At 42.4% G+C, this 16,453-nt stretch overlaps 1 protein-coding gene across 1 annotated transcript in view; it reads left to right on the top strand.

Moving 5' to 3' along the window:
• The window catches only part of SNX30 (sorting nexin family member 30), a gene marked incomplete at its 5' end in the record, with an annotated part of 47,737 nt that overhangs the window by 25,850 nt on the left and 5,434 nt on the right, over window positions 1-16,453 (top strand). The window contains 5 exons of the mRNA XM_082497224.1: window positions 2,136-2,246; window positions 5,993-6,151; window positions 8,537-8,732; window positions 9,372-9,571; window positions 14,864-14,950. Of these exons, the coding sequence (XP_082353350.1) occupies window positions 2,136-2,246; window positions 5,993-6,151; window positions 8,537-8,732; window positions 9,372-9,571; window positions 14,864-14,950 (753 nt within the window). The remainder of the gene's footprint in view (window positions 1-2,135; window positions 2,247-5,992; window positions 6,152-8,536; window positions 8,733-9,371; window positions 9,572-14,863; window positions 14,951-16,453) is intronic.

Genomic DNA, 16,453 nt, shown 5'->3' with positions numbered 1-16,453 from the left:
GCTAAATTGTATCTGTACAGTTTTCCTTAGTTGTTAGCAGAATACTGGTTAATAAGGTTCTCGGCACTAAGAGAGGCAAGACTTTACCTTCATCCTCATACTACACGATGTAGTGTGTATGCGTCCTGATTACTCTAATTCACTCACTGTCTAATCTGTTTTAAGAAGCCTTTGCTCAGTGACAGCTAGTTCACAAAAACTCTCCGTGCTACTAAATCATTACTTTCTTTTTTTTTTTTAAATTTCAGGTCGTGTCCTGCCAGGCTCAGGTATAGCTGCCCTATTAATAGAACAAAACAGTTGGTACCACTGGCTGATGAGGGCTGTCTACATGTGCATGAATGATCTTGTTCTAGTGTAGCGCTGTTCAGTCTCTTACTCAAAACAACTCAAAATGGTTCATATGAAGTCTCATAAGTTTCATTTATAGTGTGGCACTCTAACACATTAAATAAGCTGGTGTTACCCAGAGGTGTAGCTGAGTAAAGCACAAAGCCGCAGTGGATATCTAGGTCTTGGTAGTTCCTCATCTACAAACAGAACTGCTCCACTGGTGAGCATTCATTATGTTAGTCTGTGGACTAAAGTGTATATCTCTTACCATAGCTAGCAGGTCAAAGGAGGGAGGAGGTGAGCTTGATTTCTGTCTCTCTATGCCGCCTTTTTCTCAAAACCAAACTATTTCATAGGTAATATCACACTACCATGCTGTTTATAGTATACTAGAGTTACTGTTCTCTTGATAGTGTGTTAAGGCTGCTGGTTTCCCCCTAGGAAGAGATTTCTGGTGTAGAACTTGTACAGGATCCCCAGTGGGGAATGGTGGGAGTAATGTGCAGTCCCTGAAGAGCTGGAGCGGGTCAGAGAGCAAGTCAAGAGATATCCATGCATTTAAAGGCTGCTTCTTGGCTCTCTCCAAATCTGTGGCAGTTGTTCTCAGTCTGGAAGTAAATACAAAATCTCTGCTGGAATTTAGCAGGTTTTTGTAGTGGCTAGGAGTAGAAAAGCAAGCCAATGCTGGACTCGGGGCCAGGTCAAAGCTGGGAGAGCTGGTGTGTTCCCCAGAACTCAGTGGTTTTGATGTCTAGCTGTAGGCATATAGTGTGCTGGTGCTGCAGCATCACCTTCATTGCAAGATGGTCTTGATGCTGCAAGTAACTAAGTATGGTGCTCTAGTCTTCTCTGGGAGCCGTGAGTGTCAGTGGGACATAACGATAAGGGCCATCTACCTTCCAGTTAGGGCTATCGCAATACCAGGCTCTTGAGCAGAGACTCCTAGCTGGTACACAGTTTCATTAGTGATTTTAGGCAGTTGCAATACGTGCTGTGCAAGCAACCCCACGCAGCCAGCTTTCCAGGCTGTGGACCTTTTGAGGGCTGGATAAAACATTTGCCGGAAGTTTCTTTGTGTGCTTACCTTCTGTCTCAAACCTGTAATGGCAAGTGTAACTCCTTGCCCTGAAGAATGAAAACTTGAGAGATTTAACTTAATGTACTGATATCTCTAATCAGGCATACACAAACTAAATGTAAACTCATTTCTTCCTCTCAGAAATGAATAAAAACAGTCCTTTGCAAACCTAGCAATGGCTTATGTTCTAATCTTTTACCCTTGAAGGAGTCTAATAAGCCTGTTGCTTCTGGAATACAGGGCAGTGGTGAAATGTTTTTTTCTACCCACAAGTAACTCACCTCATAGAATAAACAAGTTGTTAAATATCTTTGCTTTTAATTCTTGATGGCTAAAATAGTCTTGTCCTTGGAATGAAGATTTTGTGCAGTCTTCCCTGCAAACTTGTAACTTCCAAGAGATTAACATGTTGCACAATACTCTCCTCTCCGCACACTCCTCCCATAAAGTTTATCTATGCAGAACATGTAGTGAAGTATGAATAGATTGTAAGTAAGAACATATCTCCAAGTAATCATTTTTTGTATTGCTGGCTTTCCCAGTGCTTGAAAGGCCAGAGGAACTTTCTCTCATGCTGTCTGTAAACACAATTTTGGCGATGGAGTCCCTGTGCAAGGCTTGTCTGGCCTCACCCTTAGCAGTAACAGCTGTACTGCATTTGCTGCTAAGATCTGAAGAGAGAGGTTTTGGTGGACACTAAGCATATCCTGTTCTTCTTTTCCAGACCACACGAGCAGAGTTTGATTTGCCAGAGTATTCTGTACGCCGGCGGTACCAAGACTTTGACTGGTTGAGGAACAAGCTGGAAGAGTCTCAGCCAACACATCTCATTCCCGTAGGTAGTAAGCAAGAATCTCCTGTTAAGGACAATTCTGTATCTGTGTTCCAAGGGTGATATTTTGCTGATATATCCCTTTAGATTTAAATGCAGTACTTCATTCTCTTCAGGATTTAGATTTAAATATGGTACTTCATTTTCTTCTAGTGGAGTGGGAAGAGCTTCCACTTTGTGACTGATTATGAAGCTTAGACTTTTCTTGGGTGGCATACCTGAGAGGTGAGCTTTGGTAGCCTCCTGTAGGGGAATATGCACAGTGACTACATTTGTTGTGGCATAAATGGAATACATGCCATCTGTTTGCTCGATTATTATATCTAGATTTCTGAGTGTCTGAGGCTTACAAAAAGACACACAGGTACTTCATGTCCTAGTCTCAGTCTGTTTTCAAGATGGCCTTTTGAGCTGCTTTTAAAGATAGTATTTTAAAACTATTTGTGCTAACATTCAATAGCACAGACTTAAAAATCTCAGCCTCTGGCTTGGTAGCCTTCAGTAGGCAGAAGTTTAGCTAATGAGACTAGCTAAACTGCTGCACCCCTTCTTGTTGCTGAAGCTGGCAGTCTGATTACCTTATGTGATATGAAGAGGCTGATACTCACTTTCAGCAGTCTGTTTTTCATGCTGTAGAAGATGTGAAAAGGTAGGAAGCCTGCGAGATCACCACCATCAGTTCTTTTCAACAAAGAAATTCAAAAAGGCCTGTAGGAGGTGAATTGTCAGGAAACAGCAATACTGCTAGAAGACCTCAGCTTGCCCATCTGGGATGGGGGGCAAGTTTCCCTGCTCTTCCTCCCTTACCAAGGACTAGGCTGTGCGAAAAGTATTCATTTAGGCTGTTCCAGGCTAGAGAGCTATTTAAGTCCTTAATTTCTCTGGGACTTGCCTCTAAGTGGAATAATAGCTTGGTCTCTCAAAGATAAGAAACACTTCACAAAATCATGTGATGTCACTAACTGGCAGCAAATCTGTTTACTGAGGGGTAGGGAGAAGAGAGAGAGTGAGCTTGCTGGGATAAGGTGGAGACATGAGATTAATGTGTTAGCTGCCCAGACACTCTTTTCTCCCTCCCTAATCTTGGAACAGCTGGAACTATCGAGGTTAAGCTTCTACAGATTCTTGAGTGTACTAACAGGCTGCCAGTCCTGCCTGGAGGCTGCAAGGCAATAAATAATAGTCTAGTAGCAGAAGGTGAGTCACAGCCAGGGAATCGAGCTGCTTTGCTGTGACCTGGAATTTGTTGCGCACAGAACAGCAAATTTGGCACAAGTAGTTCTAATACTGGACATGAAACTGGCTGCAGAACAAGGCAATCTCTTAAGTGCCTCTGTTCTAGAAAATCTGGAAGCATAAGGATGCGCTGCCCTCTTTTATTTGTGCACAAGTTAGCAGTTATGGAATTTTCTATTAATCTTCTCCATGCAGTGGTATGGATGGGTGGTGAGACTGCTGAATGCTTTATGTATTTATTGCCTAGAAGTCGATGGGGAATAGAAGCTAAAGGCAGTTTCAGGTGCATTGTGACTCAAGTGCATTCTGAAAGGATGTTTGAAGCCAATCTAAGAGTTATCTGTATTTGTAACTGGAGATGCTGCAATCCCTGGAGGGCTTCTGTCTAACAAAATACTGAAAAGGGGTTGTCTTCCTAATCTCTGTTTAGTGACTCTCCCTAAAATCTTCCTGTAAGAAATTATGTGCCTTCTCAGTGCAGCAAGTCATGATAGACTACACTTAGGAGCCTGGACTAAACTGGGTATGGGTTCCTTTTCATCTCTTTGGTTACTTATTTTTACTTTTTTTTTTTTTAAAAATGATATGAGACTTACTCAGATGCTCTCTAGTCTAGAGACAGATCTGGGCATTTTTACTGTTGTTTGCAAGATCTGTCTCTAGACTAGAAAGATAAGCCTAACATGGCCAAGGATCTTGCCTCTGGATGGTGATGTTTGGATAATTGAAGCCGTTTCTGGCTGCAGTGATCTCTGCTCACGAGTCACGGCAGGGAAGAGTAGACTATTAAGCTGGAAGACAATAAGGTAGATAAGTAACACACAGTCAAAGCAGGATATCTGTTGCTAGCTGTGTGTACTGATTACTTTGGGTGTCCCTCAAAAGGCCTAAAATGTAAAGGGCTGTAACTACTGCTATAGGTAAAACCAGGTCAAATGGCGGAATTCTCTGTCATAGGGGTGGACCTTTCTGTGGGTCTCAAATGCTCAAACTTTAGTGATTATTCACTGCCAGTTTTCATGTGTTTGGTTGAACCAGGGTTCTTTAAACTCCAGCTTGTACTTTTCCTCCTGCATACAGTGCTGAATTGATGACCTCATAGAGTCCCTGCTAAAGTTTACAAAGCAAGGGAAGAGTTCCTTCCTCCCTGAAGACTGCTGCACTAAGCATTGTCTTCTGAATTCTAATTAGAGTGTACCTTACACTGGTTTAACTAGAGTGACTGACCTGAATGCTAGGCATAATAAGATAAGTCTTAAGTTATGAGAACTAAATATAGTGGTCAAAATGTAGCTGTGTTGCAGCTAAGTCATGCTGACTGGGTTTTTCTAGGAGATGCAATCTTCATGTACCTCCTGCATCAGCTAGGGTTGGTGGGAAAGGCATATGCATACAGAGGTGGTTTGTTTGTTTTTTTTTTCCTTTGGATTACTTTTGTCACAGATTTCAGGTGACAATGACTCTTTGCAGAGGAGAATTCTGATTCCTGAATTGGGTGAAAATGGCTGTCATTGCTAGCCTAAGAGCAAGCAGGTTATCTGGGTGGAGTGTTTCACAAGAATAGAATGCAAAGCACAATTTTAAAACTGATACTAATCTTAAAGTCTATGCTGTCCAGAGAGAACAAAAGCAGATCTCATGGTAGAGGTGAGACTAACCACGCTGAAGCTTAAAGAGTTATCTTCCATCTGAAGCAGTGCTTTGAAGTCTGGAGTCTAAGTGTAAGAGGAGGGACTGCAGAACTAGCAAGTCTGCAGGGAGACTTGGGCTTACATGCTAAGCTGAACTGCAGAGATGAATGGGTGGAGTCAAAATAGCAGTAAGATGAAAGAGTAAATATGTTGGCAGACTTTTGTCACTTACACAAACGTGCTCAGGAATGTCGGCTATGATAGATGACCAAGTGTGCAAGTGCTTCAGGAAGGCTCCAGCCTGGACTACTTGACCATTTGGTATGTCAAGCAGGCTCGTCTGGCTTTGCTCAGTGTGGTGCTATCAGCCCTCCACAGAAGGGCCCTGTCCAGGAGCTCTAAATTATTCAGAAGGGGCGGGGGGGGAGGAACGCAGAAGAGTAAGTAGAATTGTTAAATTTTCTGACTTTCATTGGACTGAGCAGCCTTGCTTCAACATTGGGGGTGTGTGTGTACACGCATTGCTGCGGTGAATAGTGCACAGCTCTGCTGGCATCTCCTTTAGAGCTGGAGCTTGAACATGGATAGCAGTAGGGGGCAACACCCTGAGCTATGCTAGATGTACTTAGTGTGAGTACTTGTCTGGGCTTCGATGGTGTGGCTCAGCTGAAACCACTCAGTAGGACTGCTAGCTTTAGGCTAGACCAGCTAAAGGGTAATTCAGAGCAGGGCTTGCCATCCCATCTGATGTATGGTTCCTGTTAGCAAACATAACATTTCAGTTCATGCTAAGACTGGAGTTTAATTGCTTTGTATGGTTCCAAATACCAGAAGCAAGTTTTTGGTCTTTTTAATCTTGTGCATTTTGCTTGTCTCTGCCAGCCTCTTCCTGAGAAATTTGTGGTGAAGGGTGTTGTCGATCGCTTTTCTGAAGAATTCGTGGAGACAAGGAGGAAAGCGTTAGACAAATTCTTGAAGAGAATAACCGATCACCCAGTGCTTTCTTTTAATGAGCACTTCAATGTGTTTCTCACAGCCAAGGTAAGCCAGTAACTTCCGCACACAGTCATTGACAGGGGCAGCAGAACAGGCACCTTTGCAGTCTCTTTTGAAATGAAGGTAAAAAGGCATTAATAAAACTACATGTGCAGGTCAGAACTCCTAAAATACCAGAGTTGTTGGGGACCCTGAACGCTGTGTGTGACAGACCCCTGTGCGTGACAACTGTATGGGTTCCCTTTGCTTGAAGGGAGGGGTGGTCAGCAGATTTACAAATTCAGTTCTCAAGACTTGTTTGTGTTGTATCCCTGTGTCTAGAACATCCTCCTGTGATGCAAGAGAGGTTCAGAAGTTAAAAAACTAGATTTTAAAATCCTCTTTTGGGGAGTAGGGAAGTGGGGGAGAACGAGAGATCTCTCTTGTACAAAAGGTTGCAGATTTCTTGACTTTTTTCTTCTCTGTGTCTTCTGTACTGGTTGCACTTGTTGCCCTCAAAACTAAGCATGAAGACCTCATTTTTGTTTGTTCTCAGTCAACAACTTCATGCTCATCTTCTGCGTGACTCATCCAGCAACAGTACAATTTTCTTTAACTGTCTTTTGAACTGTGCTTTAAATAAGACTAGGAGGACCTACAGTCATGCTTAGGTTTGACCTGATAAGTGAGAGAGCTGTAAAAGCACGTCTTTCCAATGTCACATTATGCTCACTCACTCAAATGTGACACTTAATTTGAGCTCGCTTCGGGCTCATGCTACGCTTGCTGGTAATGTGAGACTCAATCTCCAGTTCCCTTTTATTTCCCCTCCGTGGTGAACTTAACCACTGAAACAAGCCAGAAGTGCAGAATTTGTTTAGCACCTTGATAGTTAAATATTAGATAGCTTTGTTCTGCTTTTCAGCTGCCAAAGCATGACGATCAACTTTCTTAGCTGCTTAGCTGTCTTCTCCCACCCCTGTAAAAGGAATGACAAGAGCTTTATCTGCAGCCCCAGGCAGGGCTTGCCTTGAGAATACAGAGCATCCAGGGAGCCTGTGGGAAAAGGACACGTGTTCTTCGGCTGTCTCTAGTGTTGGAACTTGCTGTGTTGCAGCAGTGAGGTGTCAGTTCAGTGGGATAGGACTTCAGAATTTAGTTACTGCAGAAAGTCATGAGACCACCTCCTGGTTGAAAAAGAGAAACCAGCCTTTCTTCGAGTTCCCTGTTTGGACCAGTAACACACCAGAATGCTTGAGAGAGTGAGTAAATAATTTTGAGTTAAAAGGTCTTTTTCTGATGCCTGCTTAGGCAGTAGTGCTTAGGACAGGGAGAAGGCAAGAGTCACTGCATTTAAATGCAAACATGAGTCAAAATTATAGTAGCTGCTAAGACGTCAAGTTTTCTTAATCAGATTTACGTTTGACTTATGTGTAAGTACTTGGAAGGAATACTGTAATACATGTTTTGAAGATGGCTGTTGTATTTTTTTACTTACTGTTGTATTATTTACTTAAGCTTTTAGTCTAGTCTGTAATAATGTCTTGATTCTTGACCTGTACATGTCTGCTTGGTTTGAAAACATCTCTTCCTCAGGCTGCATAGGATAACCTAGTTGTAGCTCTTAAGCCTGTTTCGAGATGTTGAATAGGGACCCCTGCTGGAAGGAGTAAAATGCAAAAGGGATGGTGTTTTGGCAAACTAAAACCATTTTTTTCTGATATGCTGTCAAGGTGAAATCCCCTGAAGATTGTAGGTAACCCAACCTTGTTAACATAGGTCGTCTGAATGTTTGTTTATGTAAACGTGAAAAGCATTGGCAAGGAGGTTTAAGCTTTCTGTGCAGGCAACACGGCTACATCTGACCCAGCCTGAACTGCAATCTGTCTGGCAGAGAAGCTGTGCTAGTCTTCCCATGCTGTGCTTTTTCTATGTACAGTCTTCCCCTGCCTCCTATCTGACCCCACAACCGGTGTGAGGAGGCTGCTGACCAAACAGGCATGCAATATGTAGCTCTGTATTAGGTCATCAGTGCCAGCTGGTGCATTTGCATATTACTGGTATTGTGGGCTATGACTTAAAAGTATGTGTGGATCAATGTCATGATCAGTATTGGTGGAAACAGAGCTGTTAATATGACTACTTCCCTGGTGACAGAACAAGAATATGGGAAAGTCTGGCCATATGCAAAGGTGGACCAGTTACTCATTTATAACGTACTTCATACCATTCTCCTGGATAGCTTATCTCCATCTAGAGGTAGTCTTGAAAATGTGCTTAGCTGTACAACTTGTACAAAGTGAGATTTTGTCCAATGCGATGTCACATGTAATCTCTTGCCTTCACAAGATTTGATCTTGACTGGAAAGTATCCTTCACTGTATTAATCCTTCAATGTGCAAGTGAAATATTTCTAAACTCTTGATTGTTTTTTTTTTTTTATCTTCCTAGGATCTTAATGCCTACAAAAAGCAAGGAATGGCACTGCTATCAAAGATGGGGGAGTCTGTCAAATATGTCACAGGAGGCTACAAATTAAGAAGTCGTCCACTGGAGTTTGCAGCTATTGGGGAGTATCTAGACACATTCTCTCTAAAGCTTGGTACTATTGACAGAATAGCACAACGGATTATCAAGGAACAGTTGGGTAAGGACACAAGGTGCTCCATCATAATACTTCAGTCTGAGTGCTCTGTGTCTTGTTCTGGTTGATGGCATGACCAAGACAACTTGTGTTAATGATTCTGGCCTGTAATGAGCCACACACAGAACAAAATCTAATGCCTATTGCAGATTTGAAACAGGCCCAAAGCCTAACAGAGTATCTTATCTTAGCTCAACTCCTCAAATATTTTTTTTTAAGTCATTCTTGTTATACCAACCTGCTTTCTTACTGGACTTATTTTTGGAAAGACGTTTGGGAGGGGTAAAACCTGTAGATTCCATCTGGAAGAGTGCAGATGGAATTCCTAGACAAAGATAGCCTTTTCAGACCCAAATTTTACATACATTAAAAGAAAAATACTTTGGTTACTGCACAGGTGCAAGTGTCTTTATTGGAAGTTTGTAGGAATGGTCAGTTAAGCAGGGGGTAACTTGGACCTGTCATCTGTGCAGCCATGGAGCTCTGTCTAGCAAGATGCTAATGCAACACAAGACTTGATTCCTGGAGGAATTAATGTTTGCCAAGCTTGGTGCATAGTTTGTCCTGTTTGGTATGAGTGTTAGCAGATCCTTGTGCCTCGCTCTTGTTCTGTTAATCTACTTTTCCATCTGCCTCTCGCAGAATACTTGGTGGAACTACGAGAATATGGCCCCGTTTATTCAACCTGGGGAGGGCTGGAGGTTGAGCTATCAGAGCCACTGGAAGGGGTGTCTGCCTGTATTGGGAACTGCTGCACAGCTCTTGAAGAACTTAGTGAAGACATGACAGAAGACTTCCTGCCTGTGCTTAGGGAATACATATTATACTCGGAGTCGATGAAGGTAAAGAGAGCCCTGTGGCAGAAGACACTGTCATCGTGTTTGCATGGAATGATATATCAGCGATTTCATTCTTTGTGACAGCGAGAAGTGTTGGTGGTGCAAGAAGTGGGGAAGTAAATAATACATTAGCTGGGATGATGTTTTCATAATCAAACAAAACTAGGTATGTTTAGTAGCAGGGTACTGCGTGGATAGCATTATCTCACTGCTCTGCTAGTCAGTCAAGCTGAGGTCAGTAATGCTAAGGTGCACACAAAGTGTTGAAGAGTTGCTCCTTCACTGGAGTGGTGGTGGTACTCTATAGGAGACATACCGTGGTCTCTCTGAATTGTTAGAAAGTCAGTCATGGCTCAGCTCTTCACTCCTGGGTCAGTGTCTGGCCCTGCAGAAAAGGCAGCATTAGCAGCTTTTGTCACTTGTATGTGTAGCAGGGTTGGGTAGCTTATTTTAGAACCACGTATCCAAATGGCAGACACTGCTTCCTCTCTCGTCCTCATACCCTATGCAGGATGTGCCTGTTGTAAATTTCTGTTAGGTTCTGCATACGGAGTAACTGCTTAACGATGTTCTGTGACTGTTACTCTCTCTAAGAACTTGCTATCGTACTGCTTGTTCAGAAGTAATACAACCTGCAGTTTTTATTCTCTTGAATTTAAGGAGCGTTGGTACCCAATCCCATTGCTTGGGGAAAAGAATCACTGAGTTAACTGCATTGAAAACTGAAAACAAAGGACTCTAGTTCAGCTGTTAGAACTTTTCACCACATGGCCATCATACATGATGTATTAGCAGTCCCTCTGTAGGGTACGAACAGACAAATTCCTTCTGAGGACTTTCCGTTTGGAACAACCATAACAAGGCTATGGTATGCACTTCTTTACAGATTTAATAGCCTGTTGTAAACCTACCATCTGAACATGGTGGTCCTTCTCCAGCTTAATCTTAGTCATCCTACACTTCTCAAACTGAGAATCGAAACACTCACTTGCAGAGTTCTTTTCTCAGCTTCAGATAGCTAGTTGTATGGCTCCCGTCTTACCTGACTGAAGTATCTTGCAGAAGGCTTTGCACTAATTAGAGTAGACTCTTTGCTTTTGTAGTCATGGTATTGACTCTAGCATAAATGAGGTCCGTTTTCTTTACAGGAATACTAACACCCAAGTATTGCTGGAACACCCTGAGCTGTAGCTGGAAGCCTAGACCCAGGGTGTTCAGATTTATCCTTATTCTGTAGGAAGATGGGTCTGTGTGTACTTATAAATAAACAGAGCATGAGGCTAGGGGTTAAAGCTTTTAGCCCAGAACATCTGGCTTTTGGTGCTACAAATGTCACGGCCTACTGGAGATGGCATCTGAAGTAGCAAGTTGAGTTGAGAGAGGTGCTTTTCACAAATGTAGCGGGGGAAGAATTTTTTTAAGCTAAAAAGCAAGGGTTTCTTCAGCTGAAGAGGTACTTCAGGCAGTTAATTCTAAATTCTAAAAGGGCTGTTGGCAGATGATGGCAAAGACACTAAGTGCAGTCTCCAAGCCAACCGGTAGTCTAGCTGCAAGTCTTCAATGCTGCTCTCCCTGTGGTAAGTGGCATTTAACTGCCTGAAGTACCTCTTCAGCTGAAGAAACCCTTGCTTTTTAACCTAATTTTTAGGCTGTTGACTTGACTTTCTAGTGCCCTGAAGGATTCACTCTTCCTGTCAGTTATTGTCTGGTAACGGACTGAAAATAATTATTACATTTGTGTTTTGGGACTGGTTTGATCTAGAAACCACACTTGCAAAATAGCAGTTCATAGCACATAAGTGTTATGGTCCTTAGTGTCCAGTTTGGGCATCTCATTAGCTTTACTCTGTCTGGAAATCAAGAATAAGAACTACTGCTAGCCAAGGCAGACTGTTCCTATATTCCTTCCCTCCCAAGTACCAAAACTTGGAATGTCTCAGGCCGTACCAAGTGCAGTTTTCTCATGCTAGAAAATGTATATTGCTTTTTCTGCAGTAAGCAGATACAGAACTGTCTTCCCAGGCTGCCTAAAACTGAGTAACTGTAAAGGAGGCTACTCTTGGGGTGCAGGAGACTTTCTGCTGAAAGGGCTGTCCTCTTCACTAGCAGTACAGTCCTATTCATCAGCTGCCGTGAGGCCTGCTTGTGAAATTAGAGTTGGTTTTGCTCTTTCAGGACAAGGTACGTGATGTAAGGTAAGTCTTTAGACACTGGGAGTTCAGTGCAACGTTGGTAGCTTTCTCTGTTGCACACTGTGCCCCAGGTATAGGAACGTGATTTGTAGAGCAAACTAACCGGGTGACTGTCCTCGGAGTAAGAACTGCCAGGTTATCTTCACTGTTTTGGAGATGAATGTTCACATTAGCATCTTCAGGAGCACTGTTGTAACTGAAGGGACGGCCTGAGGGAACTGCACGTATGGAGGCCTTTAAAGCCCAGTCATTCTGGTTGAAACATACTGGCTGACTCCAGGGAAGCCCTATCTCTGGGTTCATCTGAGAGGTTTGCAGAAGTGGGGAGGGGCTGGCATTGTGGGCTTGAGTTAAAATGTGTGCTGGTAGTGTCTAGGAAAGACCTTTTTTAAAATACAGGCCACGTATGAGATGGCCAGGTGGCATCCCGAATCCTGGTGCAGGGAGGCCCTTGTGAGCAAATGTGCGGTACCACATTTTGTGTGCTACGCCGGTGCTCCCCAGAGAGGCAAGTGCAGAGGACGAGCTCCACTCTACATAATTCAGTGATGATATTAAAACGTTACATGAACTCTGTGCTTAACACTGCCAGAAAAGCTTATCGGATGATGTGATCCCCAGTGGTGTGCCAGCACGTTACTTTTAATGCATGTTTAAAGCAAGCACCACGTGAATAGCTGTCTCTCTAAAGCTGTGCCGTAAATCAGGATCCTCTTGTGAGGTCTCGTCATAGTAGGAAGCTGTGTGGTGTGCAAATGGCATAGGATTGCATTTTGAGAAAGGAGGCTGATGGCAAACTCCTGAAGCTCCTTCAGAGATATGGGCCAAAGAGAAATGTTTCAGCTAAACACAAAATGGAGAAGGACCCGCCTCACTGAAAGCAAACTAAGCCTTGCTTGTATAGGGACTAGTGGTTTAGTTCTGTCCCCAAATAACTGAAGTGTGGTGTGTAGGGTGGTTTTTTTTTTCTGTTTGTTGTTTTTTTCCAACTTTTTTTTTAATTTTTTTTTTTTAATTTTTTTTTCCTGTCTGAGGCCATAACTAGTATAAGTATTGCATGGGCTGTGGTAAGTCTGGGGATATTTGGTACAGAGCTTTTCAGAGGATCTGCTGAAGCATTAATGCATTATTCTCCAACTGAGAAGAGATTCCCTGGACGTGCCAGAGGAAACGCTTCCTTTCACATATGCGGCAAGTGAAAGGGAAGGCAATATTTCTCTCATCGCTTACAGGTCAGCCATTAATGGCTACTTAAAGCTGTATTCAGAAGCGTATTGTTAATGGTCCATAGGGGATGGACTTGAGCACTTAAGGAGAAATAAGACACCTGCCCCTTGAATCTAGTCTGCCGATACCTGTTAATCATTTGCTACTCCTGGTACAGATCCAGCAGTACCGCACCAACTGCAGGCTCCTAAAGGCTGAATGCAACTGCTGGAGGCGGTTGTTTTTCTGAGAAGAAATTTCAGTTGACCCAGGCTCAAGAGGCAATACAAAGTAGAAATACCCGTTAAATCTCTCAGGCTTTTGTTGCATTGGTAACCTCAATCACTTACGGGCTATTCCACATAGTTGCTTAGGTTCTCAAAGGAACAGGAGGGTTGTGATTTTTCAAGCAAACATGACCAGTGGCATGCTTGCTTGTGTCTCTTTGGGGACAAAAGGGAGGCTTAAGCAGTTGAAGGTGAATTTTTCCTTTTTGCTCTTTTTTTTTTTTTTTTTTTTTTTTTTTTTTTGCATAAACCAGTAGCAACTTTGAGGATGAGGTGCCATTCCCATTTCTCATGGACTGAGGTTTGCAAGATTATTGATTGCAACGTCTCCTATCCCTACTCTAGAGCAACTGCACTGGTGAACTTCCCTTGACTTGAGAGGGAGGACGGGGAAGATGATGATTAGTAGATACAGGGTTTGTACATCTTTAATTAGGAAACAGATCTTGGCTAGGCTGGCTCTTGGAGCTCTGAGAACTGCTCTTTTAAACAGATATTTCTTTAGACAGCGGTGCATGTGACTAGTCCTGCTTTACAAGCCTTGTCTGAAATGGTTAAAATTATTAGTTACCTCCTTTTGTCCTAATGGGGTAATTCCTTCTGGGTGGCAGAAGGGAAGACTCAAAGCATGAACTGGTCAAGTGGGCTGCAAGAGAAGTTCAAATTTACAGGTGCCTCAGCAGTAAGTGTTGGCTGACTTCCCTCTGAGCATTTTTAATAATAACTTTGCATCAACTGAGTTATAAAAAATTGCTAGTTGTTTCTTTGTGAAGACTGAAGTAAGTTGCCCACTCTTGCAGACACGGAACTGCTTATTTTTTAGTAGTATATTCTTAAAAAGACTAATTTCTGTGGTTGGCTTTTAAATTATAAGACTGTAGTATAACGTCAGTAGAGTCAGTAGCACAATTACAAATAACCTTATGGACGTAGTACAAGATAAGAGTAGCATCTTTTGCTTTCTATGCTGAGAATACTCTGTCAATGAAATGTTTACTGCTTGTGAAACTCCCTCACGTAAATTGTGCTTTTCATAACTTTATTTTTTTTAATTAAACCCAACAACCAAACCCCCCAAACTGATCTAAAAGCAAAGCTTTCTTTTGTTCTAACGTGAGAATGTAACAGCTTGCTATAAGGGACTTTGAGGACTCTTTGCAAGTGAAAAGGGAGATGTAATAACTTCTGTAGTGGCCTTCCTGTCTCTTTGCCCATGCTGTTGTCTGCTGCTTGAGGATATCAAAAGCCTTGCGCTAGTCCTTGGCAGCTTTGATGCTTTTGTTTATATCCTTTTCATGCGAATAATAGGTGAACCGATTAATTGAATTTACTTAGGGTTATATGTATGGTTGCATGACAGCTTCTATCTTGCATGCCTCCAGCTTCTCCCAAAGTTGAATTTTATCTGACCCTACCAGCTGCTGGAGAGCAAGTGGTCTTTGTTTTTAAAAGTTACTCTCTAAATACTGTAAAATAGGACAAATCAAGGCTGAAAATCTGACTCTGGACTGAGTTAGCACTTAAGATGTATCACTTTGGAGTTTCTTGCAGGCCAGGGAGGGAAGGAATAAGAGAATCCCTCTCACAACTGTCTCTTCTCTTGCCCACAGAATGTGTTGAAGAAGAGAGACCAAGTTCAAGCTGAGTATGAAGCAAAACTGGAAGCAGTAGCCTTGAAGAAAGAGGACCGTCCAAAGGTTAGCACTTCAAACTACTGTACAGAACCAGCTTGCTCTTATATTACTTCCCAAGAAGAATTGAGAAACAGAACTTGCTTTGTCTGGGTCTGTCAGCTTCTTTGCAGTATAAGCAATTTCTGGCAGAACAGAATTTTGTTGTTGGCAAGGTGGTGCAAAATAAAGACCTGGGTATGAACATATATAACCTGTCTAGCAACTTCTGTACTACTGATCTCCTGCCATTGAGAGCAGGATGGCTCTGACCCGTGTAACACATGAACAACAGCCAGCAATCACTTGGAATGTTTAGTGACATGGACTGTAGCAGTGGTAGTCTCAGCAGCTGGCTGACGTACTGCTAAATCACCAGCAGTCCCTGATGATTTAACAGTACGTCAGCTAGCTGAGTTCAAGTAAACTGGTGTGCTTGTGCTGCCACCTGCTTTCTGCCTGAAGCAACGTGCAAGAGCCCTATCTTAAAATCACTGCAAATTTAACCAGCAGTGACAACAGGTTTTGTTCCCCTCCTCTGCTTGGGTTTTTTTTTTTTTTTGTTTCCCTTCATCTTTGTGTTAACTAATGGATAACTCTCCAGTATTAGAACTACTGTGCAATAATCTTACAGGAAGGAGATTCACATAATGTCTTTAATCTAAGAAGCTGAAGAGGACAGAGCATAAAATTGCAATAGGGTATTTTTCTGGCCTTGTGTCTGTGTCTCTACAAATAGTGGTGTCTTAGATATTTTGTGGTGCTCTTGTATTTTGGTCTTTCACCTGCCCCAAGACTGGCAGGTGTGGTATGTACTCTTACTTCCTTCGTGTAGCTTTATATAAGCAGGTATTCTAACAAGCTGTACGTAGGATAGGGGGAACTAGATCTAGCATATGTAGCAAGCCAGTTAAGGTTTTTTGGCATTTGACTCTATCAAGATCTTGATGCATTGGAACTGCTGAACTTTGCTAATCTCTCACCTACGAAAAGGCTTTTGCATCTCATCTCTCAGTGGGGTTATTGTGTAAAGCACAGCACTTCAATAGCTAAGAATTTTTTGAATACTTAAGTCTATTCTCCAGACTATAAGCATATATTTTGGCAACTCCTTTTACCTTTTTTCCTTACGTAAGTCTTATGTGTCATTTACAAGGTGAAGTTGAAAAAACTAATAGAACTCCTTGCATGTTGATAAAATTCTAGCTTAGGCTTTTCACATCCTTTCCACCTGGAGGGAATGTCCTCATCTGTAAGAGTTGGTAACTCAGAGCAGTGGCTAGCAGCGCATCTTCCATTCAGTGAGGTCTGCTGGCTATGACTTGCTGGAAACTAAAAGTAGATGGATGATCATGAGCTGGGTTATGCAGTGTATGGCTTTTGTGTTCTTTTTGGCATATTTAGCTGATTTGGCAGGTTATGTTAAAAAAAAAAAAAAAAAAAAAACCAAACAAAAACCACCCAAAACTTCAGGGGAAAAAAAGGCCTACTTTTGGATCACGAAATAAGGGCCTATCATTACTTGTTAAT

This window comes from Vanellus vanellus (assembly GCF_965231255.1).
Source record: "Vanellus vanellus genome assembly, chromosome: Z".
Taxonomy (NCBI): Eukaryota; Metazoa; Chordata; class Aves; order Charadriiformes; family Charadriidae; genus Vanellus; species Vanellus vanellus.
This window is presented reverse-complemented; position numbering and strand designations above follow the sequence as displayed.